Genomic DNA, 19,050 nt, shown 5'->3' on the forward strand with positions numbered 1-19,050 from the left:
TTTTGTATTCATAAGCATCTATTAATTTTTATTTTGATTATGATATCAACTTAACAATTTGTCTATAAATTACTGTACTAAATTATTAATTTGTTTTGATTTTTCAATAAATCAAAATTGTAGTGTTGATAAGACAGTGATGGCTTAATTATGTGATACTCGTGATCTCGAACATTAATCGAAACACCAACTTATTATACTAAATTAAATATTTGAATTTGTTGTACTCCCTTTATCTCATTTCTCATTTTTCATTCTTCCTTCCATCTCATTTTTTAATATAAAGTAATTTAGCAAATAAAATTATTTGATTTAATGTACTAATACGATGTTGTTCTTTGCTGATAATATGGCATCACTATTGTTGACATTCGATAGCGAAACTGTCATCAATTTATATCAATTTCAGAAATTTGATTAGTTGCTAAATCAAAATAAATAAATAATTTAGTAATTTACATATATATTTTGTACTAGTTATTAACAAAATTAAAAGTTAATGAAAATTTAAGAATTTAGAGACAAATTATCCTCAATTAACCCAAGCTAATATATGAAGTGTTTCAATATTTTTGCCCTATTATACGAGAAAACAAAAATCAAATGCTCAATATACCAAAAACGAAAATCTCGTTTTGATGAAAACAAATTCCCCTCCACTAGGATGGTAATTGGAATAATCTCTAACAGCTTTTACCCTTTTGTAGTAATCCGTAGTACTCCACAAAATTATATCCTTTTTACCTGTTTAGTTCGAAATTTACCTATAATTATATTCAATTCCTTACCAAAATGCCTACTTCATTATCAGTTTATGAGCTCCTCGCTGTAACTTAGAATTGAGAGAACTGTTGATGAATGAATGGGGGCAATTTGTCGAATCCTACACACTCGAACAACTCTCTTTTTCCCCACCTTTGTGTTTGAAGAAACTTTCACTAAATGGACCATGTAAATAGCTCCTATTAATTCACACCTTTTGTCATTATTTATTGTTTGCAATGGTATCACAAGTAGAGGCCAGGCCATTGTGTAAATACTAACTTTATAATTAGAACAAGGAGGCTTCCTCTCATCTCATTCAAGTAAAAACTAAACACCAAAGGCAAAAGACACCTAAAATGCCAAAGCTTCAAAACGACAAAACAAAGGACTAGAATCCCACTATTCTAAACCAAGCCATGGCATGCACCCTCCTCGTCAATCCCCATTGCAAACAGAGGCAGTCACACCTTCAAAATCAGCCCTCAAACTCTCCACCTGCTGCCGATCCTCCTCCAATCCGGCCTGCAATCGCCCAATCTCCTCCACCTCCTTCTCCATCTCCACCTCTGCCAGCTTAAGCTGCTCCTGCAGCCTCCCCAAATGCTCGCTTATCACCCGCATATCCCTCTCAATCTCCCCCCTCCTCCCACTCCGCACCTCAATCTGCTCCATTATCCCCTTAGCCCGACTCACGAGCCTCTCCTCCTCCTCCTTCGCCTTCAACAACTTCATCAACCGCTCCCTCACCGCCCCAACTTGGAAACCATACGTCTCCAACTCCAACAGCATCTCCCGGAGGTCCTCCGCCACACTCTTCGGGTCACTGAACTTCAACCTGCAACTCGCCTCCACCACGTTCGTGAACGTCACCATACACCCTATCGCCAGCCCCTCCCGCTGGTTCTCCTTTAAGGCAATCAGCGGCTCAAAATGCGGCCTCTGAGGCATCCTCCGCAGCACCTCCATCGACTCTATGGATTTCCAAATAGCGTTATGCTTCACAAACGGCAGTTTCTGCGCAGAACTTGGTGCCCTAGAATCATCATCATCAATCAATGGCAACATGGATGGAATCTGTACATCCTGTATCCGTTTCGAGCGCCGCTCTCGATCATATTCAACATCATCTCCGTCTTCATCAACGCGCTCTGTTCCTTCATTTGCATGCTCAATTTGGGGCTTGTGCTTTTTCAGAGAAACCCTAGAATCAGAAAATGTCGATTTTCTTCTACTTTTCGACGACTTTGGCGTCGCCGCCTCGGAGACGCCTTCAATGAGCCATTTCCCATCCTTCCATTCCAAATGCGGCCTCAATTCTGGCCGATCCATTTTCTTAGTAGAATCACTGTGCTCAAAAAACACACTGTACTCATTCATCTTAACCTTCTTCATAATCAATCCACTCCACCACCCAAAATCGAAGAACGCATCCACTTTCTCAAAAACCCCAAATTTCCCATCGCCTAGAATCGGAGGGAAAGGCCTAATACGAGCAAATTCAACCTCTTCTTCAACACTCCCGCCATTTTTATCCTTCAATTCCACCGAATAAGCCCCATTCCCCAAATCCCTCACAATCACTGCCGGAAACCAAGCGCCCCTAAAATCACAGTCACCGCCATCTCTCTCAATCGAAACCTCCACCTTCTCTCCCACATTAAAGGCCAAATTTACATTTTCCCCCTTTCTCTGAGCCCAGGTCCAAACCCCATCGGCCCAATCCCAGAGCGGCCGCAGCCTCGACGGCGCAAACTCGAGCTCGTCGGGAGGGTCTTCAAACGTCACCACGAGCCTCTCCCCGCCGTCCACCACGGCGGTGACGACGCCCTCCCACCAGCCGTCTTTGTAGTACGCTTCGACGACGTCGTTCACCTCGAAGCGCTTGCCCGCCTTGTGCGGCGGCGGGGGCATCGGCCGCACGGAAGAGACGTGGACGAACTCGTGCAGGCGGTCCGAGTGGCCTTTGCGCGCCAGGAGAGCTTTGTACCTCACGTGAAGCTTTCCCTGATTTTCGGGGTCGATATTTCTGGGAAGAGGGACCACGGTGCCGACGAAACGTACGCCTGCGTCGTTTTCCAGTACTTCAACTGCGGAACCCACCGGGAAATGGTGGCCGGCGCTGAGTGGTGAGTTTTGGGGATGTTCCGCTTCCTCTTCTCCCATTTTTTAATGTTTTGGAAAAGTGAATTTTTGAATAAAATCAGCTTCTTTTCAGGTTCCAGTCTTTTATTTATTTCCCATCATTGCAGAGCATGCAGAAATGTTTAAAAACCCAATAAATATTTAATTTTCGAACAAATATTGAAAAACAAAGTTTTATTTTTAGAATTTGATTTTGTCTGTTTTATAAAAGAAGGAATGATATACTCACATGTAGGGATAAAATCTCATGAATTCATATGATCGATTAAGATTATCGCCAAATTAAAGAATTATATGTGCAAGATATTTACTTAAGTATACTGACTGTAGTCTGAATCGTAGTAATAGGCTAATAGCTATAAACAGGAAAAGAGAATCAATGTACACGCCACTGAAATTTTGAATATCACTCTATTTAGAAGAAAAAAACAAAGTTACCTGCCAACAAATGCAAGGGCTTTTTGGGTACGCCAATAAAATATTTCGAGCCCACTTTAATCAGATAAACCCATATTGGAGATAAATTGGAGAAGCTCACAAGCAAGATCAATATTCTCCGTGTTATACCCTTATTCGATTACTAAAGAATTGAATCAGTAACATTATATCATAAAACAATTTTACTTAGACCATCCACAATAGTTTCGCCCTAGCCACAGTCTAACAATAGTCCAGCCAAAAAATAAAGTGCAATGAGTTATAAATATATAGTATAAATACAAAATTATAAAAAAAACTGGCTAACTGATCGCTCGCCACGCAATAGGCAGCCAGCGATCGGCTAGCCGGTTAGTCCACGCCTGACCTCTTGGATTTTTTTCCCCCTTCGTTCGGCTCGCCTACTGCAATATCGGACTAACCGAGCGCCTAGCCATTCGCCGGCGGCTAGGGCGCCGGCTAGTCCGCTATTGTGGAGGCTCTTATTCAAAATAAAAAATGGTGCTCAAAATTGGGATGAGGCCATCCGCAACGCTGTCTCTTATCCGCCTCTTAACCGTCCCATCTCTTAACTATTCACGGGCACCACTGTACTTTTCACTACATCTCTTAACTAAGAGACATCACATGCATCCCTCCATCTCTTAACCATCTCATCTCATAACTATTCATTCAATTTCATTTTTTAGTTCCAACAAATTCAATTAATAAAAACACACTTCATTAAATAAAATAAAATTACAATTTAAAATCTTAAAAAAAACACATAATTAAAATCTAAAAAAATAAATAAAAAAGACATAATTTAAAATACTAGAAATAAAAAATTACACACTTAAAAACTACTCCGCTGGCGAATCATCCCCCAAAGGCGGTGGCGGTGCACTCAAGCCACCTGTAGGCGGGATACCAATTTGTCTTGTCATATACTCAATTCCGGCAAGATGGGCTTGATATTGGGGAGGCGTCATGCGGGAAATGTCAGCCATCGTGGCGGTCAAGTACATGGAGAATAGGGTGTTCGAGCCTGAGACCGAGCCCGCCTGGCTTGATTCGCCTCGGCCCCTCCTCCCTCTAGCCGCATTGCCCTTGCGGCCGACAGCGCCCACTGGAGGAGCCCCCTGCATCGGTGGTCGTGCCCTCAAACCTCTTGTGGGGCGTTGCCTGACCCGCCCTCACTAGACGAGTATTGGCCACCCATCGTGTGCTTCGTGCGTTTCGAGCTCGAGCCTGTGCTGGACTGGACACCGCCAGCCCACCTTTCAACTTCTTTGACCGCCTCCCAAACATCGACATGTTTGAATTCATTGTTGTTGTCGTAAAAAAAAGACTCGCATAGCCGCTCTCAGAATGTCGGCTCAACTGGCTCCGCTTTGGTAAGTCGCCGCTTCATTCTTGTAGATCTTGCAAAATTTTTTGACATATCTGTCAACTCGGTCAAAATGACTGCAGAGCATCTTCATGGTGCGGCGGCGGGACCCCTTTGGCTTGTTCTCGTTGTAGGCGTCGGTGACCTTTTTCCAAAAACATGACGACGCCCACTCGCGGGCCGGCGAGTGGGCGTCACGCCTAGAGCCAGCGCTCGTCACGTGGCGCTGTCGCGTGGCGAGACATCTCGCCAACCCACCCTCCGGGCCGAAACGCCCGCCAAGACGAGACCGAGATGGATGGCTGCATCGCTGTCTCGATGCCGTCTCGTCTCTCCGAGACGAGATAGAGACAACATCGAGACGCAATGCGGATGGCCTGATTTTGGTATTTAGCCGTCGGCTAGTCCGCTATTGTGGAGACTCTTATTCAAAATAAAAAATGGTGCTCTAAATTGGGATGATTTTGGTATTTTTCCTATAAAGAATTACAAAGTGTACTCGAACTTATCCTGTTACTATTTATCTTACGGTGAAAATTGGAGACCCAAATTTCACTGGATGCTCCACAATTATTTCTTATCACTGATTTAAAATTTTTTTTCTTTAGCTATACTTTTAATGGTTACTATAAAAAAAGTAAACTGGGCTTTAAACTTAGCCACTAACATGATTCGGACCGTTTAGTGGATTTTAATGGTCCGTCGATTCGGCCCTTAGAGCATCCACAACGGTGGCGTCCGTCGCCACGGCCGTCCGCGCCGCTGGCACGGACGCTACCCACCGCCGCTGCGCTCGCGCCGCTGCTCGATGCATCGAGCAGCGCCGTGCCAGCGAGCAGCTGACGTGGCGCGCTGGGATTCGTCAACGGCATAGCCGTTGTGTTTAAATTTTTTTTAATTAAAAAAATGGTTTTTAATTAAAAAAACCGATAAAAAAAATTTTCACTTCCCAAAAAAAATATATCCGTTTATAACCGTTTTATTCCACCTTTTAATTTTTTTTTCATTTTTTACCCCAAAAATACACACTTTCATCTATAAATACCCCCAATTTCACTCCCAAAAATTCACATCAAACTACACAATTCTCATCTTCATTCTCTCATATCCATTTTCATCTTCAATCTCTCACATCCATTTTCATCTCCACTCTCTCATACCCTACAATATCACTATGTCCGGCCAAGACGATAACCCTACGGGCTCCCATTTTAATTATGTAATTTTTAATTTTTAGGATTTTAATTATGTCTTTTTTATTTTATTTGTAATTTGTAATATTTATTGTGGTTTTTTTAATGAATTTTAGTATTATGGAAATGTTTTTGTGTAATTGAATTTTAAATTAATTGTGCTCGTCCTTGCTGAAGAGCACAGCTATGGGTGTTGTGCTCTTGCCAGAGAGCAGGTAGAAAAAGTGGGGTCGGGCCTACAACCGTGCTCTTGCCAGCGGCACAGTTGTGGGTCCGGGCGGTACTATTCATGCCTGCTCTTTGGCAAGAGCACAACACCCACAACTGTGCTCTTCCGCAAGGATGAGCACAATTAATTTAATATTCAATTAAACATAAACATTTCCATAATACTAAAATTCATTAAAAAATCACAATAAATATTACAAAATACAAATAAAATAAAAAAGACATAATTAAAATCCTAAAAATTAAAAATTACATAATTAAAATACTAAAAATTAAAAATTACATAATTATTGGCTAATATTACCCGAGGAAGACTACTCATCCGGCGGCAACAACCCCAATTGTTTTTGGAGACCCACTATCATGCCCTCGTGCGTTTGAAGTTGCGTGGGGGTCATAGTTGACCTATCGGCCATATTGAGTTGGGCCAAAAGGGACCACAACGAGTTGTTCGGGGGTGGAGGTGGAACATAGGGTGCGGGTTCGGGGGCGGGGGCCGATGGAGTCGCGGAGCGCCGGCGCTCGGCCGCCGCCTTCTTTCTTCCTTGCGGTCGGCGTTGGGAACCGCTTGGTCCGGCGTCGGGGCTACCCAAGTTAGCTCCGGCGAGTTGGCTAGCCACTTCTTCGGAGCCGGAGTCGGATAGGGATACCGACCTTGACCGTTTGGAGGAGCCGCTAGAGGAGGATGTTACGCCTCCCAGATACCTCGGGTGGAACCGCGTTTCCTGCCAAACGTTGAGGTACTTGAACGACTTACCGTTCATGGATTGGTATGTGCTCAGCGCCGCAGTGATGATGTCGACCTCGCTCCGGCCGCTCCCGGCATTCCGCGACTCTTGGAGGAAATAGCCATTGAACTTGCCAATTTCGTCGTTGGCTCGGCCGATGCAGTTGCGCACCATACTCTCGTTGCGCTCAATCGTTCCCGGCGGCCGATTTGCATTGTACCGGCGAGATACGCGCCACTAAAAGTGATCGCCCGATTGGTTCGTGCCAACCGCTGCATCTTCGGAGATTTTGACGTACGCCTTGAACAATTTATCCATCTCCGCCGGCGTGTACGGTGTGCGGACACCGCTGCCGCGAGTAGGAGCTTGCGGAGGTTGGGAGGGGGCGGTCGGCCTAGGCTCCGGTGTCCACCCGTATGGTCCTTCGGAGGCACCTTGGTCGTCGATTGGGTATGGACGGTAGCCACCCGGAACGGCCGAATCTTGGGTTTGAGGAGGGGCCGAATATTCCGTTTCCGGACTAGGAAACGGTTGTGAACCGAACCATTCGGGGTTCCAACCGTGGGAGCCCGTAGGGTTATCGCCTTGGCCGGACATAGTGATGTTGTAGGGTATGAGAGAATGAAGATGAAAATGGATATGAGAGATTGAAGATGAGAATGGAGATGAGAGAATGATGATGAGAATTGTGTAGTTTGATGTGAATTTTCTGGAGTGAAATTGGGGGTATTTATAGATGAAAGTGTGTATTTTTGGGGTAAAAAAATAAAATAAAAATAAAAAGTGGGAAAAAACGGTTATAAACGGATATAATTTTTTTGGAAAGTGAAATTTTTTATTATTTTTTATCGGTTTTTTAAATTAAAAACCGATTTTTTTTAAAAAAAAATTATTTAAACCCAACGGCTATGCCGTTGACGAATGAGGGCGCGCTACGTCAGCTGCTCGCTGGCACGGCGCTGCTCGATGCATCGAGCAGCGCCGTGCCAGTGGCGCGAGCGCAGCGGCGGCGGGTGGCGTCCGTGCCAGCGGCGCGGACGGCGGTGGCGAGCAGCGCCACCGTTGCGGATGCTCTTAGCTCTTCCAGCACAAGGTCTCCATTATTTATATTTTTTCGAATTTGAAAATAATTTATTACAAGCCGTATAAACACATAGCATGTTGGTTATACAATGCATGAAATCAAAGGTGAAATTCTAATTATTATAGAGCTTAGATAATAACTCTATTATTTTATTGTTTATTTCTTAAGTTTTACTCCCTCCGACCGTGAGTAGGAGTTTCGTTTTTTCATTTTAGTCCGTCCGCGAATAGGAGTCCCGGTTCACTTTTACAAAATGGTAATATAGTCTCACATTCCACTAACTCATTAGGTATAGGATTGGTAATTTTCGACACGATATGATAATCCGACACGAACTCGCACAAAATTAATGAGTTTACTTAGTGGGTTTGGATCCTTATCGGGTTCACCCAATAAGAACCCGATGAATTCGGGTTGGGTTTGGGTTATTCGAGAAGAAATAAAATTAGCATTTTAATTAATTTTATCAATTAAAAATTAGTGTACTTAAATTTTATTAATTAGTTTTAAATCATGATAAAGTTTTAATCATGCTTTAATTATGCAATATCAAGTTTTAATTGTGTAATATCAATTTAAATTGCATTCTTGACTTATTTAATGACTCGTTGTAGCGGTAGATTGAAAATGAAAATAGATAGAGACACATTTTGAATTTGACGTATCACAAATTAAATTAATTTGAAAATTGTTAAACATCACTATATCACAAATTTAAATTCAATCAATCCACAATATCGATTCCTAAAATTTGTCCACTTATTTCTTTTACACGCTGCATGTATAAATCGACAGTCTATATGCGAGGGACTAATGCGCATTCCATAAAAAAGAATAAATAATAAATATTTTTACGCATTACTAGGAACATATTGCACTTCATTTCAATTCAAGAAGTCTATGATATAGTTTCACAAACAAAATTAAATCCCTAAACTAAATAAAATACAGTTATGTGTATTTTCCCCTTTTCGTATAATAAAAGTCAATTCGATGCTTTCTAACTATTCCCTTAGCTAAGGACATCCACAAACAAAATTAAATCCCTAAACTAAATAAAATACAGTTATTTGTATTTTCCCCTTTTCGTATAATAAAAGTCAATTCGATGCTTTCTAATTATTCCCTTAGCTAAGGACATCCACAGTGGGGCGGACGATAGGCCGCCCGATACCTCGGGCGCGCCATCGTCCGCCACTGTGGGTGTGCGGACGATGGACGATGCGTCGTCCTCGCCCTAAGCTTTGTCTGCGGACGAAGCGCGGACGATAGGGCGCGGACGATAGGGCATCGTCCGCGCCATCGGCCACCCACTATAGGCGACGCGATTGATGCAACGCGTTTTTTATTTTTTTTTATTTTTAAAATTAAAAAATTGTGTTTATATAAATACCCATATCCCACATTTCATTTGTAACCTTTCGATTCAGTTTTCCACTCTCAACTTACGCTATAAAATGGATTTCGGTGAATACTCAAGTCCCAATAGCCCGATGTTTGGAGACGGTGCACGTTGGCCGGATACACAACCTGACGAATATTGGTCGTTCGACCCCAACACGCAGTACGATCTCGATTTCAGTACGGATTCGTACGGTCTGTAACACCCCTTACCCGATTAATTTAATAATCGAATAAGTGATGTCACCTTTTGGTACAAATCCCGACTTAACAGAAAATCCTTGATCCTTTTTTTTATACAAGGATATATTATTTTCATTATTATTAATCCAAAAAACACTCCAAAGCCTACCTCATCATATCCATTTACATATATCTAATATCAGAAACCCCCAACAACATAACCATAAGTTTAGGTCATCATTCCTTGATCTCATGGAATTTACCAGATTCATAGTCACATATAAATTCATAAACTAATAGGATAGAACACAAAGTAAAGTGCACATATCAAAGAGATGGAATATTAACCTTATCATCTTTTGTTGACCTCTTCGATATAAATTGTCGGCCTTCTTTTCTACCAAAATTAGAGCCTAAATTACACTGGTTCATTCGCTTAACCCTATTGTTTAAATTGTCTTCTATCGTGAGACATTTCTGCAACTTGAGATTTGAGTTGATGTTTTACCTTTGTCTCTAATGACATGCTTCAATCATTATCTCTATGAGATGTTTTTCTTTGTACCATCTTCGACACATATGGAGCCTCTGATATGATGATAAAAGAAGTTGCTGATCTGATATGCTATTGATATGATATGGTGATAAAAGAAGTTGCTGATCTGTTGTGTTAAAGATTATTGGAAATAAGTAATTTGATTAGAAAATGAATATAAATGTGGCTGGAAAGTTAATGAGATAAATGTGGAAATGAGCATTAAGGTAAATGAGATAAATGATATATGCCTATGAAATGTATACTTATATGATTTACATGTGAAGATGTCTAATCTATTTGTGATAATGTCTGATCTGTATGCGTTGATGTGTTATGTCGGAAATTGTCAGATATAAAGTATATTTGATTGTGTTTACGCCCCGTGCTTGAGTGTATTCGGTGGGTACAATTGGCATGCCATAGGACAGCAGCGCTGCATTATCTGTGATCTCTCGTCTTCTGGATAACCGAAGCGAGGATCGTCTGTTATCTGATGGGCCCCTATCTGATCTGTCTGATATGCACCCTCATGGGTGATCTGATTATCTGTCTGCACCCTAATGGGTGGTCTGTGCGGCGTCCTCTCGAGGACCATGACCGTGTCTGTCTGATTCTGTTTCTGATCTGGTCCGCGTACCCTAGTTTGTCACTAAGCACTTAATGGGGCTATATGTGTTCTGATATATGAGAACAATGGTGATTGTTATGTGTTATGATATGTGATTGTGTGAAACCTCTGTTATAACTCTGATATATCTGGTACATGAGAGCAGGTTTTGTTATATGTGTTTGGATATGTGAAAATGTTGGTGTTCTGTATACGTGTTGGTGTATGAATAATATTGTGATATATTCTGTGGTTAACTTGATAATTGGTGATGTGCACTTTACTTTGTGTTCTATCTTATTAGTTTATGAATTTATATGTGATTATGAATCTGGTAAATTCTATGAGATCAAGGAATGATGACCTAAACTTATGATTATGTTGTTGGGGGTTTCTGATATTAGATATATGTAAATGGATATGATGAGGTAGGCTTTGGATTGTTTTTTGGATTAATAATAATGAAAATAATATATCCTTATATAAAAAAAGAATCAAAGATTTTCTGTTAAGTCGGGATTTGTACCAAAAGGTGACATCACTTATTCGATTATTAAATTAATCGGGTAAGGGGTGTTACACGGTCTCTCTGACATGGAGCCGTCTCCAACTCGCCCTGCCGGTCATGAAGTGCACGGACACGCATAACGCCCTCATGAAGTGTACGGATCCGGTCAGAGCCGAATATCTCCAAGGGTTGATCGATGAGCTGCGACGGAAGTTGGGAATTTTGTAGAGTAGAACTTTTTTTTTATTTCTAACCCGTGTAACTTTTTTTTTAATCAATGTAGTATTTTCCGTTTTTTCATTTAATCGTTGTGTTTTTTAATTAGTTTGCATTTATATATTTGAAAACATTTAAATTAATTAACAAAACAATAGCAAAACCTATAGGGCGCGCCTTAAGGCGCCCCACTGCAGATAGAATGGTAGTAGGATAAAATGCTGACGTGACGGTGCAAAGGGCTGGCTCTAGCGCCCCCAGATGCCCTAACAATTATTAGAGACAAGAACTAAAGAATGAGTATATTTGGTAAACCAACGACAGTATAAAGTATTTTAAAGATTTTGAAATAATTAATAAGTAGTATGTAAAAAAAGGTAGACTTTCGGCCATGGCCAAGTATACTTTTAAATGGACTCTATTATATTAGTTTGAGAGTGACATTTGTGGGACACAGTTTACTCTTAATGGACACTGATTTTACCCATGGAGAGCTCTACTTAACATTGATTATAACTTAATAACTAAAATAATGGTTGTCTCTTTCGGGAGAGGATCCCCTGCTGTGCACAAATCACAGCAGGGCCTGCTGCCCCATACACCACCATTTTATATTATTATTTTTTTTTATAAAAAAAAATAAAAATTTAATATTTTAAAATTGTTTGTGAGGGGCAGCAGGGCCCTGCTGTGATTTGTGCACAGCAGGGGATCCTCTCCCCCCATATTGTTAGCTACTCAATTAAATAGTTTGATCCCACATTCAACACGTTTCTTACGTGGATAATTATTATCTACCGCTATAATGTAGTATTATGTGTGACCTCAGTGTTTTTTTTTTCATGTGATCACTTAATACATCATCGAACCTAAAATCTTTGTTTCTGCTAATTTTGTACTCTATTTATTATTCAATTACTACTAAAAACAATTAGGATTCGGAACCAGGAGAAATAATTGCCTGTACAGCAATATCATAATCATACCAGAGTCTAACCCGTCAGATTTTGGTGAAAGATTAATTTACGCTATATTTTTGGTGAAGAAATAAGTCTATAGTAGTATTAAAATAGACATTATACTATAAATTCTTTGAAAGATTATAACTAATTAGTTATATTTGAATTATGTTTATTCGCTTGTTTAGAGCTAAAAGATCAAAATTTGGTTTTAAGCATTAGTTCATTTTATTAGAAAATATAATGCGGAAAATAAAATATTATTGCAGAAAGTAAAAGACGGGAAGAACTTTAAAGACTACATTGTGAATTACTTGAATTCTATTCTCTCCATGGTTACACAACTATATATAGACTCTAATTCTAGCTAAACATGGAAAATATATTCTAATTATACTAATATCCTTTTTATTTGATTTTCCATAATCTTCATTGATTTCCTTCTTTATTCTTGCCATATCTTCATCACTTGCCTTCTTGTTCTCCAATTAATTAATTTCCTTATTCCAACACTCCTCCTCAAGTTGAGTGTCGACTTTTTCGGCACTTAACTTGCACGATCTTTAGTTTGATAAATAGTTTATACTCGTATTTAAGAGTTCTTCAATTTCCATTGACAGTTAATGCTCGTATCATAGAGCTTCTTCAATTCATCATTGATAGTTTATACTCGTATCAAAGAGTTATTTTTTCTTCATTGAAAGTTTAGACTCGTTTCAAGGAGCTCTTCATTCATCATTGAAAGTTTAAACTCGTTTCAAGGAGTTCTTCAATTTTTCATTGACGGTTTTAACTCCTGTCAAGGAGCTAATCTAAACAGTTTTAACTCGTGTCCGGGAGCTTGTCTAAACAGTTTTTACTCATATTTAGGAGTCATCTTAGATAGTTTTTACTCGTATCTAGGAGCCATTTAGATAGTTTTAACTCATATCTAGGAGCCATCTTAGACAGTTTTGACTGTTGTCGAGGAGCTAATTCTGACAGTTTTGACTCTTGTCGAGGAGCTCATTTGGACAGTTTTGACTCATGTCGAGGAGCTAATTCTGACAGTTTTGACTCGTGTCGAGGAGCTAATCTAGACAGTTTTTGCTCATATCTAGGAGCCATCTTAAGACCTTCTCGATCCATTCCAGCTCAAACTATGAGCCCATTATTTTCATTTAATTTTTCCTTCTCTAAAAGTGAAGACCTGAAACCATCAGTCTCCTTTATGTTTCTTCATGGGTTTTTCCTCGGTGACATACTCTCAAACCATGCCACCTCCATCGAGTTATTGCCGAACTCCGTGGTGAGACTACTTCTCTGACAATACTTTTGGTCGTCCATCCAAAGTCTGCTCTCTCCTGACGGTGAGAATTCTCCCGTCACTCCTTCAATCTGGTTTCTGACTCTTCAACAGCCGACGCTTCGTGGCCATTGTGCGTCCCCCATCTATGTGTGGCGACACTATTGTCTCCCATTGTGCGTTCCTTTAAGAAGGCCTCATCTTCTCTTATTGGCTTTGACTTTTCCCGCGGTTGTTCCTTTAACATCATCTCATGGCAATGGGTTCTCAACGTCCTCTTAACGACATCTCATTCCCACCAACTCTTTACAGCGGTTGTGTGGCGGGGACATTAGCTCTCTCCCCCTCGTTGCGCAGACATTGGCGCCGCCTTCGTCCTCGGCAATTATCTCCTTGATTCGGAGATTGAATCGTTTGGCAGTGGCTGATATCTCCCCCTAGGCCAAACGCTTCATCCATTATAACATGAGTTCGCAGCCTCTCACGGCTGCCACCTCTTCGGCAGTAGATTCTCCTTTCTCGGTTGCTTCTTCTTCTCCGAACCATTTCTGCCTGAAGCTATCTTCTCCTCTCTGGCATAGGCGCTACTCCAATCATCTCGAATAATTATCCGGTTGGGGCTAACCTATCCCCCTCTGCCGGATAATTCTTTGATTGCTTTACCTTTCCGGGTTGTCTTGCTACCAATCTTTCCTGGCTCCACCGATATATGGGCTGCGCCTTTGGGTCATCTTTGGCCTTCACGACTATTATAGATTTGGAGAGGAGCTGTTCGGTCGCATTCTTCCTCTCCCCCTCGGCCGGACAAACCGTGAACTTCTTTTTTCAACTTGATCGAGGAGAGGTGTCGGGCATGCAGCCACCTTTCCCTTCTCCAACAGGGCTGATCTGGCCTCTTCGGTTTCACCTTCTTTCCAACTCCAATTACATGCCTGTTCATCGGCATTCTGATGCGGATTCGCTTCAACTCTCAGATAACGATGGAGATCTCCTGCTTTTCTTCCCGGAGACAGATTTCCTACCCTTCCTCGACCTAGAATCATCGGATTCAGATGCAGAAACATCCGACTCAGATTGACTCTCTCTCGGTTTTTTAACTTCCGCTTTCAACACCTTACTATGTTTCTCATCTTCACCTCCAAAATCCTCTTCCGGATCTGCATCCGCATCCGAATTTTCATCTGGTCCCCTAGGGGGGCTAGGAGTGCAATTCCAAATACAATTTTTCAGCGACTTTCTCAATTTTTGATGCTTCAGCCGGTGGTACTCTTCGTAGGGGAGGCCTTTCAATTCGTCATCAGAATCAGATTCAACATGCTGAAAGCAGAAGAGTCTGTCTTTGGCTCTTGAAGTGATAAAAAACTTCCCTAATATCATCTTCGAATCCTAGATCCACGAAACGATCCGCCTCATCTAATGTCAGATATCTGCAGTTGTTTACATTCATTTTCTTCTTTGCTAGCATATCCTTCAGTCGCCCCGGAGTAGCAACCACAATGTGAACTCCTTTTTTCACTATATCAAGTTGCAACTTCATATCAATTCCTCCAATGCAAAGCAAAGGTCGGAGCTCTGGATAGCCAGCCTCTTTCAAAGATTCAAGAAATAGCTCTACAACTTCAAAAGTTTGCCTAGCCAGCTCCCTAGAAGGACAAACAACCAATCCAAAAGGTCCTTCCCCTGGATTAATTGGCATCATCATCTTCTCCTGCAATGCAATCATAACGAGTGGCAACACAAAAACAAGGGTCTTTCCAGACCCCGTGAAAGCAATCCCAATCATATCTCTCCCAGACAAAATAACCGGGAGGCCATGCACTTGGATGGGTGTTGGCTGCACAATCCCTTTAGCTTTTAAACTCTTCAAAATGGGCTGCGGAAACCTCATGTCCTTAAAGTTCTTGATTGGTGGCGGGACATCATCTCCATCAATGATGATGAGCCACTGCCTTCTTATGGCATCACAAGCCTTGTTCGACATTCTTCTTATTGGCAAGGGCGGCTTCCACCCAGTGGGTAAAGGATCAGAATAAGTGATGCCCTTAGCCAGCTCCCGAACGGACATCAAAGTTTTCTTATCCGAAAGGTGCTCGATCATCTCCTTCTCCTGTAGTATCATCTGCTCGGTTTGGGTGATCTCCGGCTAATCTTTCTTCAGTTGAGAAGCTTTCACCAGTAGACTTGGTTTGGCCTCAACGAGATTCTGTTTCTCCATCTCTTCGTCGACTGCAGAAGACGTTCCCCTGCGCTGCAAAATCTTATGCGCCTCAAGCGCACGCCTCTTCGCCACAGGAACATATTCAACGTAATCATCTTCCTCTTCCATCATATCCTCGCCGTGTGAGCCCATGCTTAAGAAGCTTGAGAGAGGTGGAACGGAGTAGAGGTCGGCAAGTAAGGGGGAAGGTTCTTGCTTAAATAGCTGACACAGTGTTTCCGTGAAGAGAAGGCGGTTTTTCAAGCTTCTTTTTTTTGTTATGCTTTTCTTTATTCTTGAGAGGTTTTTTTGGAATTTTTTTTTTGCTATAGAGGCAACGATCGATCCTAGTGATCGAACCTGCTCTGATACCACATTAGAAAATATAATGCGGAAAATAAAATATTATTGCAGAAAGTAAAAGACGGGAAGAACTTTAAAGACTACATTGTGAATTACTTGAATTCTATTCTCTCCATGGTTATACAACTATATATAGACTCTAATTCTAGCTAAACATGGAAAATATATTCTAATTATACTAATATCCTTTTTATTTGATTTTCTATAATCTTCATTGATTTCATTCTTTATTCTTGCCATATCTTCATCACTTGCCTTCTTGTTCTCCAATTAATTAATTTCCTTATTCCAACACATTTAATTAGAGCGTGAACAATCATAAATGAGCTTTATACTGCATTATCTTGTAATATTCCACCTTAAACTATTTAGTATCGTTACATTTGAAATTTGAAAACTCAGAATTGTTTTTTTAGTATCATCTCGGGACCTCGTCAATTTTCATGTTAATTTTTAAATTGTATCAAATGATCAATTTTTTTAATTTCTACGACAAAGCTAGCTATAAAAATACGTAGTAGTAATAAATTTTACAGGAATTCATGTTTACTGTAAAAAGTGACAGAGAGACAGAAAATTATCAATCGTTTTCGAAATAGTAAATATTAGTACTTAATATGTAAACTCTAGGATATATGTGGAAATGCCTCAGCACGGATAGCGATAAAAAAATAACCACATCTTTAAGTATCTGTATAACTAAAGATCAAAACTGAACCACGAGATCAAAAAATCTTAAAGTGAACTACCCTAATAATCTCTAATCTTGTCGAAAAATACATAAATGGTCCTTAAAATTTTTTTTATAGCATTTCTAGTACGATAAGACTAAAATAACCCCAGGCACCAAAAATATGAAATTTAATGTTTGAGGGCATTTTAGACCTTAAATACTAGTATAGGACTACTATTTTTGTAATTTTAGTTAGTTAAAATAGTTTATTGACATTATGTGTTTAAAAATAAATACAACCTTAAAATAGTTTAATTATACTCTATTTATTTTTAAAATTAAATATTATTCATTATAAAACTCGGTCTATACGAAAAAATATTAATCTAATAGTAACTTTTTTTAATAAAGATATTAAAGTGAATTATAGAAAATTCTTTTTGCATGTTGGATTTATTTTTCCTTAAAAAATTTAATTAAATTTTTTAAATTTGAGAAGGAAAAATATTATAGTGAACTATAGTAGTAATTTTTTACTTAAAAAAATATTACTTAAATATTTAAATGTTACTACTATACTTAAGTGAAAAATAAATAATTTAATTACGTTAATTAAAATACAGTATAGTGAAAAAATATTTTTTAAGTATAATAATTAAAATTTAAGTGAAATTATATCTAACGTAAATTAGAGCGAACTCTTGTATGTAACTTTTTATTATAAAGCTCAATTTATACGTTATTCAAGTAATTATTGAAAAATTTAAGTGAATTATAATCAAAAGAAAATGTTTTATGTTAGTAAAAATATAAACTAAGTAGTACTAGAAATGTAAATTTTTTCTATCTGAAAAGGTGCTTTTATATATGTCCAAAGAAATTGCAAGACTGAAGAGGTACCAAAACTGTGATTTCCAAAGACCAAAAATGCTCTCCATGACATTTAGGGGATTTTTCAAATGCTAAGGGGAATAAAAGACCGACATGGACCAAAACTGTAATTTTTAGGGATCAACTGGACATGCAACTGGACATGCAATAGTTCTCCCTTAGCCTATCCACATCACTAATAACAATTATATAATTTAATTTACAATCGTAGCAACATACGGAATTTAATTTACGAGACAAATACAGGAAAATTGAATAATACTATTAAAATTTAAAAAAGTACAATAATTTTAAAAAAAGTACATTAATTTAAAACAAGTGGTGCGAATGAAAATGATGTCCATTTCTCGTAGTTGTTCTCCATTTCTCGTTGTTGATCTTGTACAGAAATTAATGAAGATAGAGAGAGTACTCGTTAAAACAAGTGGTGCGAATGAAAATGATGTCCAAAGCGCGTATATATAGTGTTTCGAAAAATTTAAAAAAAAAAATAAAATCTGACGCCGATCCGGGGCCTACAATGGCGCCGTGAGGATCGGCGTGAGAATCGGCGTCAGCCCAAGAATCGGCGTGGGCACGCCGATTTTGACGCCGATTTCACCGACGCAGGCTGCAATGGTTCGGCGTCAGCACCGACGCCGCCATTGGAGATGCTCTTAGGGTAGTTTACTCAAAATCTAAAGATGAGATATGTCAGATTTTAAAAACACAGAGGTTATTTGAGGGCGATTTGGTTCATTCCAAAACACGGGGGTTATAGTAAGATCATTTTAGTTCATTAAATACATTGTAAGTGTATGAACTAAAACAATCTTAAAATGACCTCTATATTTTTAAAATCCGAATTTTCAACAATCTTAAAATGACCTCTATATTTTTAAAATCCGAATTTTCTAAATGAACTAAAATGGTCTAAAAATGACCTGTATATTTTCAAAATCTAATATTTCTAAAATAATTAAAACACCTTTAAAATGACTCTGTATTTTTAAAATCCAAAGATTTTAAAATTCAGTTCCATTATTTATTTATTTTTATCTATAAACACCTTTAAAATGACTCTGTATTTTTAAAATCCAAAAATTTTAAAATTCAGTTCCATTTTTTATTTATATTTATCTATTTACTGTGATATAGTCTCTAAATACGCCTCAGTATAAATAAAGCAAGTGTATTCTTCTTTTGATCACTACGTGATATTTCAAATTGGTTATCACATCTAATTTACAAAAAAACTACTCACTTCGTTCTATAGTAGTTGAGACATTTCTTTTTGGTATGA

The 19,050-nt window shown here is 39.3% G+C and overlaps 1 protein-coding gene and 1 pseudogene across 1 annotated transcript; both read right to left on the bottom strand.

The window, feature by feature from the left end:
* Nucleotides 1–981: 981 nt before the first annotated feature.
* Nucleotides 982–3,000, bottom strand: LOC121789999 (DUF724 domain-containing protein 6-like). Its single transcript, XM_042188306.1, has one exon. It carries the CDS (start codon nt 2,926–2,928, stop codon nt 1,201–1,203), a length of 1,728 nt encoding a protein of 575 aa, XP_042044240.1. The 5' UTR covers nt 2,929–3,000; the 3' UTR covers nt 982–1,200.
* Nucleotides 3,001–14,953: 11,953 nt separating this feature from the next.
* LOC121790003 lies at nt 14,954–16,119 on the bottom strand (annotated as a pseudogene).
* Between the last annotated feature and the right edge of the window lie 2,931 nt (nt 16,120–19,050).

Source organism: Salvia splendens, unplaced genomic scaffold (genome assembly GCF_004379255.2).
Source record: "Salvia splendens isolate huo1 unplaced genomic scaffold, SspV2 ctg383, whole genome shotgun sequence".
Taxonomy (NCBI): domain Eukaryota; kingdom Viridiplantae; phylum Streptophyta; class Magnoliopsida; order Lamiales; family Lamiaceae; genus Salvia; species Salvia splendens.

Excerpts from the sequence above, each read along its gene's own strand:
- LOC121789999 (XM_042188306.1), bottom strand. The coding sequence starts at position 2,928 with ATGGGAGAAGAGGAAGCGGAACATCCCCAAAACTCACCACTCAGCGCC.